Genomic DNA, 19,501 nt, shown 5'->3' on the forward strand with positions numbered 1-19,501 from the left:
GATAGTGGATGTTCATATGAGGCCATGAAGATATCCCAGAACACCCATGACAGTGACTGAACTCAAAGGCTAGGAAATGGCTGAGAGGGATTCCAACACAGATCTGTCTGACTCTACAGCCTGAGGTCTTCCCAACATCCATGCATCAGTCCTTCCCACCAATCAAAGGCAGTCTTCATATGCACACAGTGTAACTGCTGGTTACACTACTCAAACCTTTTAAATCTGTGATAAATAGACACATAGAGTCAACAATACTATTGATTGCTCATAAAAGACTACAGGTAATCCCTATACCTTGGAAATTTAAAAAGCCCATAGGCAGTGACATTAGCCCTCTGTAGAAGACATGGTCAAATCAACATAACCATGGCATGGTCACAGTATGATATGGCTACAATGACAACCAGAAAATGGCTCCAGGATCTACCCTACAGTGGCCTGTCTGAGGAAATTGCTATTAACAAAAGTGGTTGCTTAGGGTCCTTGAAAATAAAAGACAATTTGAAAGAATTTGTGAACACATCTCTAGAGGGAAAAGGTGTCTTACCTGCTTCTAAGAGTATCTACTGTTAACTGTTTACCTGACATGGAGGTAGATGCAACAGCAATGAGTTAGCAAACTGTAAAGGCACTATCGTTGGCCCACTAACTCTCACTAACTCTGGTCCTAAGCTCTCCCAAGAAATCTTCTGATCGTCACCTAACCTCTCAGGGAGACTTCCCTCCAGGAAGACTCAAATCTGCTGCTCAACTAATCTGAACACGATATTCCACATGACAATTATATTTATCAATAAAAATGACCTTCTGCATGACAGGCACAATGTTGAGCACATTTACATGCATTATATTGTTTACCCCACATACCTAGGTGATGTACCGATACTGAATAAAAAAAAATATGTTGTTGACATTTAGAAGACTTTCCCAGTGTTAGCAAGCTATTGGTGGCAGGGGTAGGTATTGAATTCAGGTAGGATTCTACAGCTTTACAAGAAATGCTCAAGTCTAGGATAATCTGGAAGGGAAAGGGGATGTCAGTAGACTTCCAGAAAGTATATGCCAAAATTCGGATTCATGAGCATTGCTTTAAGGAGAAGATCCAGAACGTTTAGCAGATTCCCAAAGGGGTTTTATATCCCAGAAAACTATAAGAATCATCTGCTTCTTTGGAGGTGACATTATTTAACTGTCATGGATTTAAGCTTCAGTTATGGAAAAATAGTTTCATACTAATCTATTTTCCATTAAAGTAACTTCAGGGCTAAATACTTGATAGGGAACCTGGCCTCCTGCAAATCTCATTATATGATTCCTTCGCGGGCCTTTTTCTACAGTTAAAATGTTATGGGAGTGAGGGTGGGCAATGAAATAAACATGCATTGGCAAGAGGGCATCTGTTCTCCACCTGGTGGCCTCCAGCTCCCTATACAGAAGTCACACAGGGAGCCAGCCCCAGACCATACCCAGTACAGAGCAATCAGCCACGTGTAGACGGAGCTGAAGATGAACTTAATGTCTTCAATTTTGAACATTTGTTTCTTCTTTCATTAGATCTGGAAAATAGTATGAATTTTGTAAGGGAGAATGGAACAGACAGTTTGGGGTCACTTTTGCTGGAAATAACCATTCTTTACATCACCCCACAGAAAAACAGGCAATGTAAGAAAAGCACTCTATTTTCTCACCTTTTTCCCATGCCCAACATTTTGAATTGTTATTTTAAAAATTCAGAAATCTAACCTAATTGTAGCAATGTGTAGCTACAGAATAAACTACAGTCATTGGCACCCATAAACACTTATGGCAGTTGGCAGTAATGCTGATATTTAATTATACATCTTTTGAAGATGCTACAAAAAAAATACCACCCCAAGATGTTCTGGTTAATGATTTCTCAACAAAACTAGGAAATAAAAAAAGATGCTTTGTAAAGAAAAGGAAGTCCTACTCTGTGATTATCTTATTTCACAGTTAACAACAACAAAAAAAACAAGAATGTTGTGTCTTCTTTTTTTTATCACTTTTGATCAAAGTCCAAAATTTTTTGCTTCCACAGTCAAGATTCTAGTACAGAATATAACTGCAAATTAGAAGTATATTATAGAGCACTCATGTTGTAAATACTTGCTAAAAATATAATGATTGTGCAAAGGTAGTTATCTTAAATATTCTGTCCTTTGAACTCTTACTGATAAAATACAATTATATTCACTACTTCTAAAAAGGAACTCAGGAAAATGGGGTTTAGAAGGTGTTGGGTTTTTTTTAAAGTCTTAATGTAACTCTTGTTAGAAAGATTTAACGTGGTCTTTAAAGTATCGATGAGTTGGCCCTGCTGCTGACTTATGGGGAGCAGAGATTGCAACAATGCAAATTTGATCAGCACATGTTTTCTAAGCTAGTTGGTCTGCTCCAAAAATTACTTTCTGTTATGATGTGAGGCACTTTTGATATTGATTTTACTAATAAATATGGATACACATCAGTTAATCAGACAAGCCCATAATTTCAAAGAAAGTCACTTTTAGAAAGGTGATTGTTTTTTTCTCAGATTGAAAATTACTTGTCTTGCAATTGAGACAGGATAAATGCCTTTTCCTTATGCTTTACATAGAAGTCTTGGTTGAAGTTTTTGCATTCTGTCCATTAATAAGTTTTAAAATGTTTGATTCTTAAATAAGTTTAATGGTTTGAATTTTAACGGCTGTGGATAGAAAAAAAAGACCACATGCTAACCTGACTAGGTCAGGGAAGGCCTGCATGGCTGTTTTGTAAACTCAAAGACCTAAAGTAACCACAAAAGATGGTCTGAAATTAAAACTCTAACTAAAAGCAGTTTATGGTGAGTAGTCACTCCTAAGCAGGTATCTTCCCTGACAAAGGTCAGTCTTTACCTTAACTGAGCCTATTGTCTTTTTGCATCTACGATAACATATCATTGGAATGTTAAAGTAATTTCCCTTTTTCTGGACCCCTCAAAGCAGAGGCACCACTCTGTGGAGACCATTGTTATTGTTATGTTTAATTGTTGACTATTAACTACCCTGTACCTACCTAAGTAAAAGAAGTATGTGTCTACATTTTACTTTTTTTCCAATCCCAGAGGTTTCCCCACTTTGATTTCTCCCACCTCCCTAATCTATCACCAATAAATTTCATGTAACCCACTTACGTCCCCTCCTTTGATTGTAATGTATAAAACAAGATAAAAAACTGCCATTCTCTGGAGCATTATCTCAATATGTTGAGATAATTATCAACAGTTTGGTTTATATAAACTCACAAAAAATCTTTACAGGTTTGAATGTGTATTTTTCTTGCGTTAACATAGGCAATGATGTTAAGCTGCTTAACAAATAAATATTTATTGCCTGACTTTTCTTAGAAAATGACCATGGATGTTAACTAGACTTACTGTGGTGCTCATGTCACTATATATACCCATATATTGAATCATTATGCTGTATATCTGAAAGTAATATATTGTTATATGTCAATTACATCTCAAAAAAGAAGAACATTTTACAGCAATTTGATATTGTCCCAGCTTCTAAGCTCAGGATCAATAGGCTCAATTCAATTAAAAAAGTATAAAAAATGACCATAAGCAATGATAGGTTCAAGTTTTTCTGAGATATGAGTGTGATTGTTCAACTTATCTGATATAATAAAAAAATTAACATAAAACTGTACAGTTCACTCTGAAACTTCAAGTCAATCCAATCTATTCATGTGCATTGTGCTCCTATTATCTGGAAAAAAAGCAACAAAATAGAGTTTTATTTTAGATGTTTGTCCCAGTAGGTCTGCCATAATGCTCATAGTCCGTATCTATGAAATGATGACTGAACAGAAAACAAAAATACCAGACTTTCCTGATGGGGAGTGTGTGTGTGTGTGTGTGTGTGTGTGTAAGAGAGAGAGAGAAAGAGAGAGAGAGAGAGAGAGAGAGAGTTTTCCAAATTCAGTCCCATATGCAGCCATGCTAATCCGCTTGCAGACCCATCTCATTTCCCAGCCCCTTCTCCCTCCCCCATGTGTGAAACAGGCTCCTCACCAAACCAAGTCTGTAACATTTTGAGAACCTCTCTCAAAATTCACACTCCTCATGTACCCTAACCCTTCTTGACCACATTTTTGTTTTCAACATTCGTGAAAGAAACCCACAGTGGAGGGTAGAATACCAGCTGCTCCATTTATATAAGTTTTCCTCCCTGTGGGATCAGAAGCATAATCATTTTTGTTTCCTCTATGTCTCTTAATAATCTCCATTCCGGGTGCAGAACACAGTAGGCATTTAGTAAATGTGTACCCACAGCAGAATTATAATGCTGTGCTGCCTCTGCCCTGAACCTGATTGAAGCCAAACTTCACTCAATCCAGTCCGTGCCTAGACACACAAATAGGTGGGTGAGCAGTGCAAGGCTCCATACATAGTTACATGCGCTCTCTGCTGGTGTGGCCATTGTCCCTTCATGCCAGCTTCGGACACAAGAGCCCCACCTGCAAGCTACATCTAGGATGAGCCCAGCTCCTGATCAACAGTAACACGAGGACACGCAGATCAACCATTCAGCCCCAGGCCAGCCCTGCTTCTCATTCTGATACTAATCTATATTAGGATTGAAGAGGCGTATGATTTTCTTATTGCTGATAACAGGGTATGAGAGCCAGAAAGAATGTTTAAGATTATATCTTAGGCCCAAGCTCTCCTAGTGTGACAGCTGAGAGAGCATGTTCTAGGATGTTGGGTGACCTTGTGAAGGTCACAGCTATGAGCATCACTGGGTGAAGGACCTGGATCCTCTCACCTTCCAGTACAGCAATCCTTCCAAGCATCGTGCTCATCTGTCTTTCTAGCGATGTTTGCCTTATGCTGCTATTCAAAGAAGCTTCCCCTCTCAGAACAGACGTTAGTGCTGGAGGAAGAAAGCTCAGGGCAAACAGACATACAGGGTAGCAGATGGTTTTTCAGAAAAGCACAAGGGAACTAACCCACTCAGAGACAAAATACACACACACACACACACACACACACACACACACACACACACGTACACCTGCAACTTCAGCAAAACTGCCCCGTGGCTAAGGAAACAAGTCACCTCTGAAACCCTGTGGTGGAGGGAAGGGAGGCTCCTCCTGACTTCGGACAATGCTCCAACTACTTTTGACTCATTTCCCCAAATGCATATGGATGGTACTAATATTTATGTTGTAACTCAAAAATTTTTAAAGGTTTTTCTTTTTAGTCCCTAGAGTCCACCTATGAGAAATGCCATTGCCCGAATATGCTGGAGGAATCATCCCTCAATGGGATTGACAGGAAGGCAGGGTTAGAGGAGAAGGTGACCTGCTCCTTGTGGTAGACTCGACAGGCTCTCTTCTCCAGGATCTACCTTTCCTTGAAATCACCTTTCTTTATAGTCTACGTATCAATCCTTCCCCCTCACATATCCATCCATACATACCCACACTCTTTTCTGAAAAGCTGAAGGCAGGGCGGCCTGCCCTTCTGGGCTCAGCCCCATGCCCGTCCCTCCGGAGCCCTCCCATGGCCTCCTCCACAGAGTCCCTGCAGCAATTCTATAATCCAAACAACACGCTTCAGAGCTCAATTCCCACCCCCGCACCCGGCTAGGCTTGCTATGCATGTGAGAAATTTCTTCCCAACAGCACCACTTCTTGTAATCAGGAAACAGACCTCAGGCTTGTGGGGTTTTCTTTTCTGATAACCTCCACAGTTAAGAACATGAGGATTAACAAGTGGGGAAGAAAAAACACAACAGCCTGAAGAGTGATTCACGTACTGTTCCTCCACTTATCATTTCCTCTGGACAGAGTAATCAACTTAGATTATATCAAGGATACTTCTTAGTTGGTTAATTTTGTCTAGTAGAAAATATGCCTCTAATTAGATTTTTCTCCTCGAGTCTTTTGAGAGGCAGACTGGCCTTTGGTTCTGTTTCAAATCTTTCAAGGAAATTAAAGATACCGGAAAAGGAGGCAAAAGTTCCAGGCAATTTTCAATAGGACTTTGAAGTTGAATGAAACATTAATAACTTGGGACCCCATTCATATTTCACAGTGATGCTTATTTGATCTTAATGTGAATTTTGTGTGTGTGTGTGATCAGGAAAAATTGTTCCAGAGGCTGTGCTTAAATAGGCTAAATATGCTTAAATATGCTGAACTCAGCACCCTGCATGGTAATGACCACTGAGATGTTTATTAAGAACTTTCATTTTCTTCCTACTGCAGCCAACCCAGCACTCGAGAAAAACTAGATGCCAGGGCCTTCGTGCCTTGATAGCGATACCTACAGCTACGAGCAAAATGTGTTAAGGGGTGGGAGGTGGCACACCCATGTACTCTTTCTAAGTTCAGGTTCAATCTGACCTGCCTTGGTATAAAGTCAAGCCTCCCAAAGCTTGCTGATGTAGACTACATCATTTGAATTCTTCAGGTATTAAAACCATGAGGCCAAATGGACTCTGAAAGGTAGAATTCATACACAGCACACTTAGAATTGAGGAACTGACTTCTTAGTAAAGAAATTGAGGGTACGTGCTTGTTTAAGGAATAAAAGAAAAACGTTCTATGCCTACATGGAGTTTTGAATCACATTTAGAAAAAATGAGATGTTAGGATAACCCTTACCTTCTCCCACCTCCCCAATATCTGCAGTCTATGATACTTTGTTTCTTTATTTTATCTGTTCAAATGAATTCCTGGGGGGCGGGGGGGGGGATAAGTCTTATGAACTAATTTTTATTAGCTTTTTCCTATTTCTTTAAAATATAGCCTAGCTTTCATTTATGGAATGAATTCCAGGCCCCCCGTGCAAAAGGCTTGAACTGGATTCTCTCATTCAATCCTCAGGTGACCCCAGGAAGTAGGCCTGATGAGGAGAGGGAGGAGCCACGTGTCCAAGTCACGCAGCTTACACACAGGGCCAAGGGTGTCCACCTCGCCACCTCCCCACTCCCTGCCACATCACACCTGGTCCCACATCTTCTAGATGCGAGCAAGCCAAGGCCTCGTGAAAACCTGTGTGAAATGCTCCGTGTGTCACATGACAGAGAGGCCTCTTCTGACAGAATGTTCTGTCACCCGATGAAATTCTCACACTTCTCATTGAAGAAACTTTTTTTTTCAGTCCTCTTATAGCTTCAGCTGCAGGATGAAACCTGATTTTTTTTTCCTTTTTTTCAAGGAAAACGAGGAAAAGCAGCAGACACTGAAATTGGGGGCAGAACAATTCAGTGATCATCTGGATCTGATACCAGATTTGCCGGGTCCTTCCCGACTTTTTTTAGTATGTGGCTTCTCAATTTTGCTGGAATGTTCAGCTGCACACTAAATGTGGAGAGGCCCACCCCGGATGACCTGACAAACACATCTGTACTTGAATGGCTCAGTCCTGTGAAGCAACTAGAAATATTATTTTACCTGTTACCAAAAGTTTCAGAGTCACTGAAGTGAGTGAGTTGGCTCACATCCCCGCCCCCCAGCTATTCTCAGTTCTCATATGAAAGTAAAATACAATTAGAAGTTCTGAACTCTAGCCAAGAGCCCAAGCCCAAGTTAGTGAGAAAGAAAGAGGAAAAAAAAATTTGTGTGTGTGTGTGTGTGTGTGTGTATTTTAAGGGGACTCCTTCTGCTACCATCCCAATTCCAAACACACCCAAGCTTAAGAAGTTATAAAACACAGAGAAAAACAAAACAGAGTTTTTGCTGGAGAAGCAATAAAAACAACATATTTATAAAGTCATTTTTATATCATTTAAAAGGTAGGATAAACTGAGGAACAAAATAAGTCCAGAAACATGGATTCATGAAACAGACTAACAGATCTCGGGGAAGGGAGGTGAAGGGGGTGGGAAGAGATTCATCAAAGAATTTATATGCATATATGCATAGCCCATGGACTCAAACAGTATGGTGAAGGCCTGGGGTAAGGCATGGTGGGAGGCTGGGTGGAAAGGGTCAAAGGGGGGGGGGGTAATGGGGGACATCTTTAATACTGTGAACAATAAAAAATAAATTTTAAAAAAGGTATTACATTAAAATAGAACACACTGAAGGATCTAATAATAGGACAGACAATAAAAATCTTGCACACCAGATGCTTAGAGCCCTTTCCAGAGACAATCACTTCTCTTGCATATCCTTCTGGAAGCTTTCAGTTTATATATAGGGGTATCTGTATGTTTATTTTACACAAATGGGGGAAGAATGTGCAGGATCTACGCTGACAAGTTACGCCATACCTGGATGAACAGGGCAGACATGAGAGGGGCTGGGAAGCCATGGTGTCCTGCGCCCAGGGCTCCATGGGGACATGGAGAAAGGCATGCCTGTGGCAGAAGCATTAATCTGAAACTAACTGCGGCAGATGCTCCTGAACGCTGTGTTCAATCGGAACTGGTCCAGGAAATGACCCTGCAAAGGCTGAGCCAGCTGAGCAATGCCCCCCACCCCCCTCCTCAGGCCAAGAAGGGTTGGAGGTGTCAGGACCTGAGTTAGCCAGAATTGCTCCCTGATCCACATGCCTCAACTAGGTCCCCACACCACCCATCTCAGAAATGGTGGCAATTTCCAAAAAGATGAGGACTTAGCCAAGCTTTCTAGTATAATCCTTTGCTGTGTGCTTGATACAAAATATTTAGAAAGTTTACAGAACTTCCCACCAAGAATGGGGGTTCCAGGAGAGTAGGAAACTTCTGGCTTATCCAGCACAATCTCTGGGGCCCCGATGCAGGGCTGGTTTCTGTGGACACCGGATGCCTGGGTTCAAAGGGCACCACACTTGTTGTGCACCTCAAACTAGCAAAATATTGCATGCCAACTATAATTAACTATAATGATTTTTTTTCAGATTACTGCTGTCACCATCTGAAAATTCTCAGTAAACTCCGAACAAGGGCCCCTACATTTTCATTTTGCACTGGGTCCCACCAATCATGTAGCCAGTCATGCCTGGAACACTGCCAGCGTGTCTGATGCGCTTGTCTAATACACTTACCAGTGAATACATGGAAGTTGCCTTAGAACCTGGGTCAACAAACTACAGCCTATAGGCCAATTCTGGCCCTCCCTTGTTTTGGTAAATAAAGTTTTATTAAAATGTATCCACACTCATTCACACCTTGTCCATGGTTTCTTTCACTCTATAGTAGAAGAGTTAATGGTGACAGAAACTACAGAGCCCACAAAATCTAAAACATTTACAATCCAGCCCTTGACAGAAAAAATTTTCTGACCCCGCCTTAGAACGCTGTCTTAAATTTTTCTACCCAAATAATTTTAACAGCAGCAAAGGCAGGTAGCCTTGGGAGACGTAGAGGGTTAGCCTTGAGCAACTAGCCATAAACATGCTATTTATCAGGCTTTTATCTTTAAAGCTTATGTGCATTTTACATCTTGGACCCAAATATATTCATGTTTTAATGCAAAAAATAATATCTTTTTCATCTAAAAATGATCTGGATGAGTAGTGTCCATCCTCTGAGGTCCCCCCTCTGCAAGGATAAGTATAAAAAGGGCATGAGCACCTCAGTTTGCAAACTATGACCTCAGTGCCTCCTCCTCATAGACCTAGATGGAAGGAAGGCTCGGGAGTATTTTAGTGTCCACTGGACCTCACCCCATACCCATAAATTCTTATCAGCCCCACAATCCTGCTAAACAAGCTCAAAAAGGGCATTCAAAATAGAATCCTGGATGCTCTTATTCTTCACTGAATGTACTTTAGTCTACGCCCCATCGCACTGAGAAACTAGTGAGTGATCGTATTATTCCTCCCCAGGCAGTTTTAAAAAACTATTTAGAGAGAGCCAGCTCACACCCAGATCTATCTGTGGGAAAGTTTTCAGGCTTGGGGCTTTATGGGAGATTTTTTGAAGCCCACCTTCCTCATAAGGGTCAATGGCATTTCATCCCTAACTTAAACAATGTGCGTATAAATTACTGTATTGGCAGCCATGCAACAAGCATTTTCCTAGTCAGGATGCTGGCAAGACAGGTTAGTACAACACAGAGCATTTGAGGGGCATTTGCCTCTGATTTCTGCATACATTCTATCACACCTGGGGTCTGGGGGCTTCGAAAGGTAATTAGGGAGTTTCTCCTGGGTAAATAAATGACTAGGACACTTCAGGGGAAACAAAGAATTCCATCAGAGAAGACTGAGATATACCAGGAAGAGAGACTCTGTGAGGGGCAAGGAGAGGCCCCAGGGAAGGAGTAACGTCAGAGAGGCCTCAGGTCTCTGGGACAAACTCTGAATGTAGTAACAACAAAAAAGTGGAAGGAGTTTGTTTCTGTTCTGTTTTGTTTGAAACTCATAGATACAGAGAACAAATAGATGCTTGCCAGAGAAAGGGGGGTGGGGGGTGGGTGGAAAAGGTGAAGGGGAATAAGAGGTACAAACTTCCAGTTATAAAATAAATAAGCCATGGGGATGGAATGTACAGCATGGGAGCTATTGCCAATAACATCGTAACTTTGTATGGGGACACATGGTTACTAGACCTACTGTGGTGATCACATCATAAGATATATAAATGTCAAATCTCTATGTTGTGCACCTCAAACTAGTATAATATTGTATGCCAACTATAATGAACTGTAATGATTTTTTTAAGTGAAGGAATGATTCACGGAGATGTCAAGAAATGCATGACTCTTAAAGGGATTTTCTTAATGTGTGTGAGAAGGGAAAGGATAACTTTATTATCCTCTCTCTGTCCATAATGAAATAATTCATGGGACCCAACGGGACAAGCATTGACGATACAGTGTGGCAAACACGCAGTCTGCTGACCGTTCCCTTCCAGCTGTTGCTAGTAAAATGCCACATAAAAATCATAAGTTCTTGTCAGTATTTGTCATAAAAACGAGTAATAGGAACTCAGAAGTAACAGTCCTGGCGAGAGGCAAATACAAGTTTCCCTCGTGTTGTTGGGAGATCTGTGGGAAGGGAAGTGGGTGAACCCTCTTGGGACAACTGAACACCACAAAGGGTCATTTCCCTCCCTATTCCAAAGCCCCTGTCCCCCACACCAACCGCTGGCCAGCAGCCCAGACTGGGCCTCAAGGGGAGGAAAGAGCTCATTACAGCAATAGACTGCTTCACCCTCAGACTGGAATTTAAACTGCCCAAATAACTACATCCTAATTACAATTCACTTATGCCACAGACAATAAAATTAATATACTGGGTGGGGAGGGGGCACATGGCAGGATTTACAGGTTCATAGTTGGGGCTCTCCTCCCTCACCCTCCCCAATTCCTTTTCACCTTTTCTATGTCTATGTAACGTAAAGAGACAGCAATGAACACGGGAAACGGAATTGGCTGATTTAGAAGAAGGGTGCACTCATGTTGCTTTAAACTAACATGAATTCTGGAAAAGAAATGGCTTCACAGTTCAGCTTGGGAAGGTCTCTCTAAAGAAGACTTAAAATCACAGCAGAAATCTTTGACATTTCAACAACCGTCTATCTCAGTTTAGATAAATAACATACATTATGAGAACTGAATCTGCAGCACAAGAAGATTACTCATATTTCAAAAGGGCTTTCCATTTGAGTTTCTTTCCATGGGTAATTCCCGTTTTGTTCACAGCATGGTTTTAAAAGTCATTTCAACTCTTCAGAAGTACGTGGCCTGCATAAAGCAAAGTCTGCTTGCATTTTTATTTATGGTGTCCCCAAAGCCTTTTAAAATTCACCCTATAAATTTTCACTGCTATCTTCTTACAGGGGAGAAAAATAAAGAAACAAATTAAAAAATCCTTCCATCACCCCACCAGTGTGGCTCAGTGGTTGAGCATCAACCTATGAAGCAAGAGGTCATGGTTCGATTCCCGGTCAGGGCACATGCCCAGGTTGCAGGCTCAATTCCCAATGTGGGATGTGCAGGAGGCAGCTGATCAATGATTCTCTCTCATCATTGATGTTTCTATCTCTCTCTCCTACTCCCTTCCTCTCTGAAATCAATAAAAAATATATTTAAAAATAAAATCCTTCCATCAACATTTTAACCATTCAGTAGCAAATTCTTCCCAGTAAGATGTGTACGTGCACTGAGCTCCTGGCCCCTGAAACACAATAACCCTAGCATTGTTTTCCAAGGCAGAGATTTCTAAAACAAAGGCAGGGTGCAGAAGTACAAAGCTGATTCATACAGTATGATTCAAATACAAACACAGTTCCAAGATGCGTGAGGTCTGAAATCTCTGGGCTGGAAACCTGGGTCACCCGCACAGTGGAATCCAGAACCTTTTCCGGTGTGCACATGCCAGGTGGGATGCTCTAAGCACTGACCAGTTTTCCTAGAGTAAGAGCTGGCAAGAGTCAGGAACGGACAGGGGTTACAAAATGGCCCTCGCAAAAAAGCCTAGTGCTGCAGGGCAATAGGGAGGACCAGTGATTCTTCCCTACCATTTGACAGAAAAAATAGATGAGACATCTTGGTCACTGAGCACTTATAGTAGGCAAAGCTGCTCTATGCATTTTCATCTGCATTAACTCACACAACCTGTCTCTGATGCCTTAACACTCTTAAAAATAGACAGCCCCCAAACTGTTGTGCTTTTTGTTTGTGTTGTTTTGTTTTGTTAATCCTCACCCAAGGATATTTTTCCATTGATTTTTAAGGAGAGTGGAAGAGAGAGGAAAAGACAGAGAGGAACATCAATGTGAGAGAAATACATCAATTGGTTACCTCCTGCACAAGCCCTGATCAGGGCTTGGGCCGGGGAGGAGCCTACAACCAAGGTATATGCCCTTGACCGGAATCGAACCTCGGACCCTTTGGTCCGCAGGCCAAGGCTCTATCCATTGAGCCACGGCTAGGGCCTAAATTGTTGTTTATGTAGGTTGTAGCCATATATTATACATTTAAATGGAGAAAAAGTTTAGAAATTAACTGGTTCATTTATTTTTTAAATATATGTTTATTGATTTCAGAGAGGAAGGGAGAGGGAGAGATAGAAACATCAAAGATGAGAGAGAATCATTGATCAACTGCCTCCTGCACAATCGTGGATCGAGCCTGCAATTCTGGCATACGCTTTGACCAGAAATCAAACTGTGACCTCCTGGTTCATAGGTCAATACTCAACCACTGAGCCACCACAGCCCAGCTGGGCTCATTTAAAAAAAAAATAAGGCTATTACACACTAACACAGATAACTTTTTATGAAGAGTAACAATATTTTCCAAAGCAAAAAAAAAAAATAGTGAGAAGGGTGGCACTGTTACCTTTTAGCAAGTCTCCATAATTTCTGGCTCAATAGGAGGCATTTGGACTCTCCTAACTGCTTCTGCATCCAATAGATGCACTACCCAAGGTCATTCTGTTATATTCGCTTCAATAGAACTCATGTGCAGTCACATGGGAATGAACATGAATAGGGCAGATAATATCATGTGTTATCATGAAAACAGTTTGGCCTTGTGGCCCTCTGAAAAGTCTTAGGGACTCCTAAGGACCCCTGCCTTACAAATTTAGAACAAATATTGTCTCCATGAGCAAACTAGCATGAAGAGGTCAAGGGCTTGTCCAAGGACACGCTGCTAGAACATGCCAAACCAGGTAAAAGGCAAAGAGCACAACAGTTACTCTCATCTGGTTGTTGTAAGGCTCGAGATCATAAATGCAAGGGTTGTGCATGCCACTTGGCCTATCACAAGTGCTCAAGACATTAATATTTCCTGTTGGGCAAGATCTGGTGGAAAACCAGGGAAACTGCACATTTTTGATCAACTGACCACAATTTTCACCAGCAAGAAAGTTAAATCTCCACAGCAGGTGCTGGAGCACGGGCCCCGCTGCGGCCCCTGGGATGGAAGCTGTCTTCACTGCTCAGCAACTCCACGGCCTCATTCCACCCTCCATCAGGCAAATGATGCTGGCGGGCTGCTGCTCACGGTCACCTTGTTCCTTGGGAAACCTGAGCAAGCCAAGAGAGCTGCTCCATTATTTACAGCCTCCTTTTTGCATCACATGTATTTACCAGGAACCCTCAGCAAACAAACAACGGTGCCTCTACATGCCTCTAGTCTGTGCAGCCAAAGCCCTCCTAGGAACTGGCACCTGGGTCTTGCTGTCCAGGGGCTCGGCTCTCCCCTGTTCTCCTTGTCCATCAGCTGTCTGAACCCACATGGTCCTCCTGTCCGGGCCACCTGATCAGAGAGCACCAGGGGCTTGCAGGTCACTTTTCCCGGGATTTGGGGAGTGAGGTCACCTGATGAAGTGGGTCTGGTGCAGCTCAGGCCACTGTGCTCTCAAAATGCTACCTGGATGGAAGGCAAGAGCAAGAGGTGCCTGAAGCTGTCGCTTCCACCCAAGTGCATCCACGGACCGGTCCCCTGCAACACTGCAACTGGTCTCCCTGTTTCCACTGTGATACTCACACAGACACAGACACAGACACACACACACACATGCATGTGCACATGCACATATGCACACACACATACACAGAGACACATATACATGTGCACATACATACACGCATGCACATACACACATGCACATACATAGACACACATACACACACACACACACACGTCTAACCTCCACCAGCCGCCAAAAAGATCTTTTAGAAATATGAATATAATGAACAACATAAACTGATGAACAAAAACAGATCCAGAGACAGAGAAGCATCCATCAGACCGTCAAACCTCCTCAGAGGTAAGGTAGGGAGGGTGGGGGTAAGGCGGAGAAATCAACCAAAGGACTTGTGTGCATGCATATAAGCACAACCAATGGACACAGGCACCAGGGGAGTGAGGGCATGAGCGGGGGTGGGGGTGGGGGCGGCAAGGGGGGATAAGGACACATATGTAATACCTTAATCAATAAATAAAATAAATATATAGAAGAGATAAGGTCCGTTTTCCTGCTAACATGCTCCCAAGGATCCCCCACTCAGATGGAGTAAAAACCAAACTCGGCTTATAAGGCCCAGCCTCGTGTGGCCAGGGTTTCTTCTCTGTGGCCTTTCCTTCGCCTGCTCCCTCCTCCTGCTCCCACCGCCGCAGGGCTCCTCCAGGACCTCTGACGTCACCACCTCCTCACAGCGGCCTTTCCCGCACGCCCACCCCGCAGACTGGCCTCTCCACCCTCCATCTCCTGGTGTTTGCGAAGACAGAGCGCTTACTCTCGTTATGTTACTGGTGGATTACACGCCTCCCTCCAGCCACACCTCCCGCTTAGAACTTGAGCCCCGGAGAGCTAGGTCTCCACCGATCCTCCGCGATATCCCCAGCGCCTGGCACCACGCCGGGCACAGCCTAAGTGCTCAGCTAACATTGGTTGAATGAATGAAGCAGCGGCGCCAGGTGGCCGCGAGGGTCCCGGGCTGGGGTCCCGGGTGCCCCGGCGCGCCCGCCCCGTCCCGACGGCTGAGCCACAGGCACGGACGGGGACGGGTCGGGGGACCCCGGCGGGACCCGGCAGCTCCCCACGGAGCGCGCATCGGGCCGGGCTCCGCAGGTGCCTCTCGAGAGCGAGAGCGCTCACTCCCGGGCCAGCGCCGCCCCCATCTCGGGCACTCACCATGGTGACCGGGCCGCCTCCGCCCCAGCCTGCCGAGTGGCGAGTGGCGAGAGCCAAGTGCAGGAGCCGGCGCGGCTGACAGGTGAGGCATCTGCCTCGGACCAGGGCTGCTTCCCACAATGCCCTCGAACTGAAAGTTTGCAGACTCCTCCTCCCCGCCGGCTCCCCTGCCGCTCCCCCAGTTCCCCCTCCTCCCCTTCTCTCCCTCCTCCCCGCCCCTCGCCCCGCCCAGCGCCGCGCTGGCGGCCTCAGGTGACAATTCACCTGCGCGCCTCCAATGCACCTGGGCAGAAAAAAAGAGTTCGCTGTCCTTTTCAATCGACCCCAAACAAGGCCTCTGTGGTTGGAGTTAAGTGAGAGGAGGTTCAAGAGGTGAGCAGGAGCCAGAAGGCAATGGGTCCTTCCTACACGAGGGCATCATAGACACCAGCAGCCTCCAACCTCTCCAACCTCAACGTTCTCAAAAATCTCAGTGCCTCCATATCCCAGGCTTTCTGTTGCTACATGCCTGATGGCTTCCACTCCTGGTGTGTGGCATCTGCCAGAGGGCTCTGAAAGAGGATTATTTAACAATTAAACACCAGATGATGGAGTGAGTTTGCCTCCTGACAGATGGTCCACAGTTACTGTGAGTTCAGGAGAGCTGCTTTCCACACTTCTAATTCTCCGGCCAGGGTCCGTTTTCTCTCCATCGTGGACCTGTTGCCTCGTGGTACCTGGATCTTCTCTTTCTATCTGATTTTAAAGCGGGGCTCAGCCCTATCGCACACACCTTGCTGATTGATCTATGGAAAACACCTACAGGCTTCTGCTTTAAGGGTTTATTGCTAGTGGAAAGACATGGGAAGACTAAAGGTGAGTCTTAAAGCTGGTAAAATCTCAGTGACAATTAAGTAAAAGATTAAAGCCGGACAAAGTTCCCTGACTGTGTGGTTCATGTTAGGGAAAGTTTGATTAGAGAATGAGGGGAATTTCACTTAAAAACTATTGCCATCCCTTGCCTTCCGTCATGACCTTGCTGAGATAGGCCGTGGATGCTATCCTGGGCTTCTGTCCTGGGCTTCTCCCCCAAATGTTCTTACCTCCAGATTCTCAAATAACACCCCAATCGCTCTTATGGCTGGACACCTCACATAGGTTATCTTACCTGGCCTTCAAGACAACCTGTAATTCAATATATGGTTTGCAGATACTTTCTCCCATTTTATAGGTTGCCTTTTTATTTTGTTCGTGTTTTCAACATTGTACAGATAAGAGCCCGAGACTCAGAGGCAGTGAGGCCAAAGCAGGCACAGACAGCAACCAGAGGCAGGGCTGAGCCTGGCATTGAGGCACCCGGGCTCAAGCTGATCCCCTCCAGAGCCTCACTCCTGGCAGACCCGCTCAGAATGCAGCAGTGGTGTCAGCAATGTTTATTCGGAACATTCACTGTCTCAGTGCGATAACTTGCATTTTTGAGTCTTGACTTCCCTATCTCATCTTTGCTCCCTTTCAAACTCCAGGCTCTACATGAGGTCAGCAAGGAGGCCAACCCCATCGAGGCCCCAGAGGCCCTATAACAAGATGTTTCACTGTGAAGAGGGCTTCCCTGGCCTAAGCCTGACAGGGCCTTTAGATTCAAGATCTGCTGTCTTAGTGTTATCCTAACTACAAGACCAAAGGGAAACGCAATAAGCATTTATTTGCGACCCAAAAGAATAGCTTTGCAGGAAGCACTGATTCAGGTAGAAACCCAAATAGTGTCCCCAATAGGAAGTGAATGCAAGGGAGTTATGGGAAAAGGGAAGGGAACAATTACGTGAATAGGAGGAAGAAATAGAAGGTGCAGATAGGCTACATAGTGACGCTCATTCTAAAGAATGTCTTTAATTTTCAGTTATAGTTACGACAAATAGTTGTTTGGGATACAGTGCTGCTTAGGCACAGCCTGAAGGTGGCTTCGCCCAGTTTCAACATTCCAAAGGTTTGAGGAGTAAGACATGCAAGGCTGTTCCTCTGGGATGGCAGCTTTGATTTTAAAGTGGCTCCATTAATGTTATTTCTCACAGTTGGCAGAAGCCAGGGTGCACGGTGTGTTGTATGTTTCAGAGTTGGTCATCCCTGAGCCGGTGCATGCAATTCTTGTGTGTGTGTGTGTGTGTACTGACTCACAACACAATGCCCTGGTATTATAGGTCAACTTGATTTATGAGTTTCACTTCTCAAACCATAGTTGCATGGTAACAGAAGATATAAAACATGCAGTAAAGGCCACCCTGGAGTCCACCGGGAGAAGAAGAAATTAGGCACATGATAACAGTCAAATGACGCCATTCTAGAAAATGTTAATTTTCTAGAAATTAAGAGAGATCAAGCTATGAGTTTAAAACAATAAAGGAAGAAAAGGCCATCAAAGAAGTTTTGTCAGGAAGTCTTTCTTTCCGATCATAATGGTAACCTGGTTAAATGTTAACTAAACTAAAGATAAATGGAACGGGGAGGAGGAACTCCTGGGTTTCTCATTTTGTTAGTCTTGTTAAATACAAGACACGTCAGCAGAGTGGGCTGATGGTTATCACTGCTATACCACAAGAAATAAAGGGAATGGAATGCAGATACACCTCGTTGGTCTGGCAGCTACAACCACCACTAAAAATGCAGTGGATGTCAGTGTAACGGGTGTCGAGTAAAACTGAAAGTCTTTGGTTTTTAGATTCCATATATAAGTGAAACCACACAGTATTTGTCTTTGTCTGACTTATGTCTCTTAGCATAATACCCGCTGGGTCCATCTATATTGTTGCAAATGGCAAGATTTCATTTTTATTTTATTTTTACTGCTATGTAATCAAACAAACAAAACAAAAACAGACTCATAGAAACAGGAACCAAAGGGATGGTTGCCCTACTGTGATAGGTTTATGCAATAAAAGGTGATTACTGGAGTTAGTGGGCTGATCGCATGGTAAGGTATACAAAAGTCCAATCACTATATTGTACACCTGAAACTAATATAACTAATATAATATTGTACAGAAACTATACTTAAACCAAAAATAATAAATTTAATGATTTTTCCATTTTAAATAAAGATTGAGAGACTTTATTTAAAAGTCGATGGAGAACTTTAAAACTTTATTTAAAAGGCGATGGAGAACAATCAGAACCATCTAGCCCTCCAGTGAGTTGAGGCAGGGGAAGGGTTGAGAGCTAACCCCTGCCCTGGTAATGTGGCTCCATGGACCGTGCTGAGTGCTGGGATTGTCTTACAGGAGAAGAGGTGTTTATCTCAGTGGATAAATGCGACAGTTTATAGCTTCTTTAAGCATTTGGAATGAGGGAGGGAACCTAAAAATGATTGTGTGAAGGTGGGAGAGAGCAAGGCAGAGATAGGATTAAGATTCTGTGTTCTCTAAGGGTGGTCATACTTTAGGGCAGTAGTTCTCAACCTTCCTAATGCCGCGACCCTTTAATACAGTTCCTCATGTTGTGGTGACCCCCAATTTCATTGTTACAAATTGAACATAATTAAAGCATAGTGATTAATCACAAAAACAATATGGAATTATATATGTGTTTTCCGATGGTCTTAGGTGACCCCTGTGAAAGGGTCGTTCGACCCCAAAGGGGTCGTGACCCACAGGTTGAGAACCGCTGCTTTAGAGGAAGGGTCTGAAAAAGAGGCATTTCAGAGGTTTGTTAACCTAGTCAGGGGTGGGCAAACTTTTTGACTCGAGGGCCACAATGGGTTCTTAAACTGGACCGGAGGGCCGGAACAAAAGCATGGATGGAGTGTTTGTGTGAACTAATATAAATTCAAAGTAAACATCATTACATAAAAGGGTACGGTCTTTTTTTTTTTTTTTTAGTTTTATTCATTTCAAATGGGCCGGATCCTGCCCGCAGGCCGTAGTTTGCCCACGGCTGACTAGATGCACA

At 43.6% G+C, this 19,501-nt stretch overlaps 1 protein-coding gene across 1 annotated transcript in view; it reads right to left on the reverse strand.

The window, feature by feature from the left end:
- The window catches only part of AP1S3 (adaptor related protein complex 1 sigma 3 subunit), a 41,252-nt gene extending 25,538 nt beyond the window's left edge, over window positions 1–15,714 (reverse strand). Inside the window, exon 1 of the mRNA XM_014463147.2 lies at window positions 15,584–15,714. Coding sequence (XP_014318633.1) covers window positions 15,584–15,586 — 3 coding nt within the window. The 5' untranslated portion in view covers window positions 15,587–15,714. The remainder of the gene's footprint in view (window positions 1–15,583) is intronic.
- Window positions 15,715–19,501: the final 3,787 nt, after the last annotated feature.

Source organism: Myotis lucifugus, unplaced genomic scaffold (genome assembly GCF_000147115.1).
Source record: "Myotis lucifugus unplaced genomic scaffold, Myoluc2.0 scaffold_3, whole genome shotgun sequence".
NCBI classification, from domain to species: Eukaryota; Metazoa; Chordata; class Mammalia; order Chiroptera; family Vespertilionidae; genus Myotis; species Myotis lucifugus.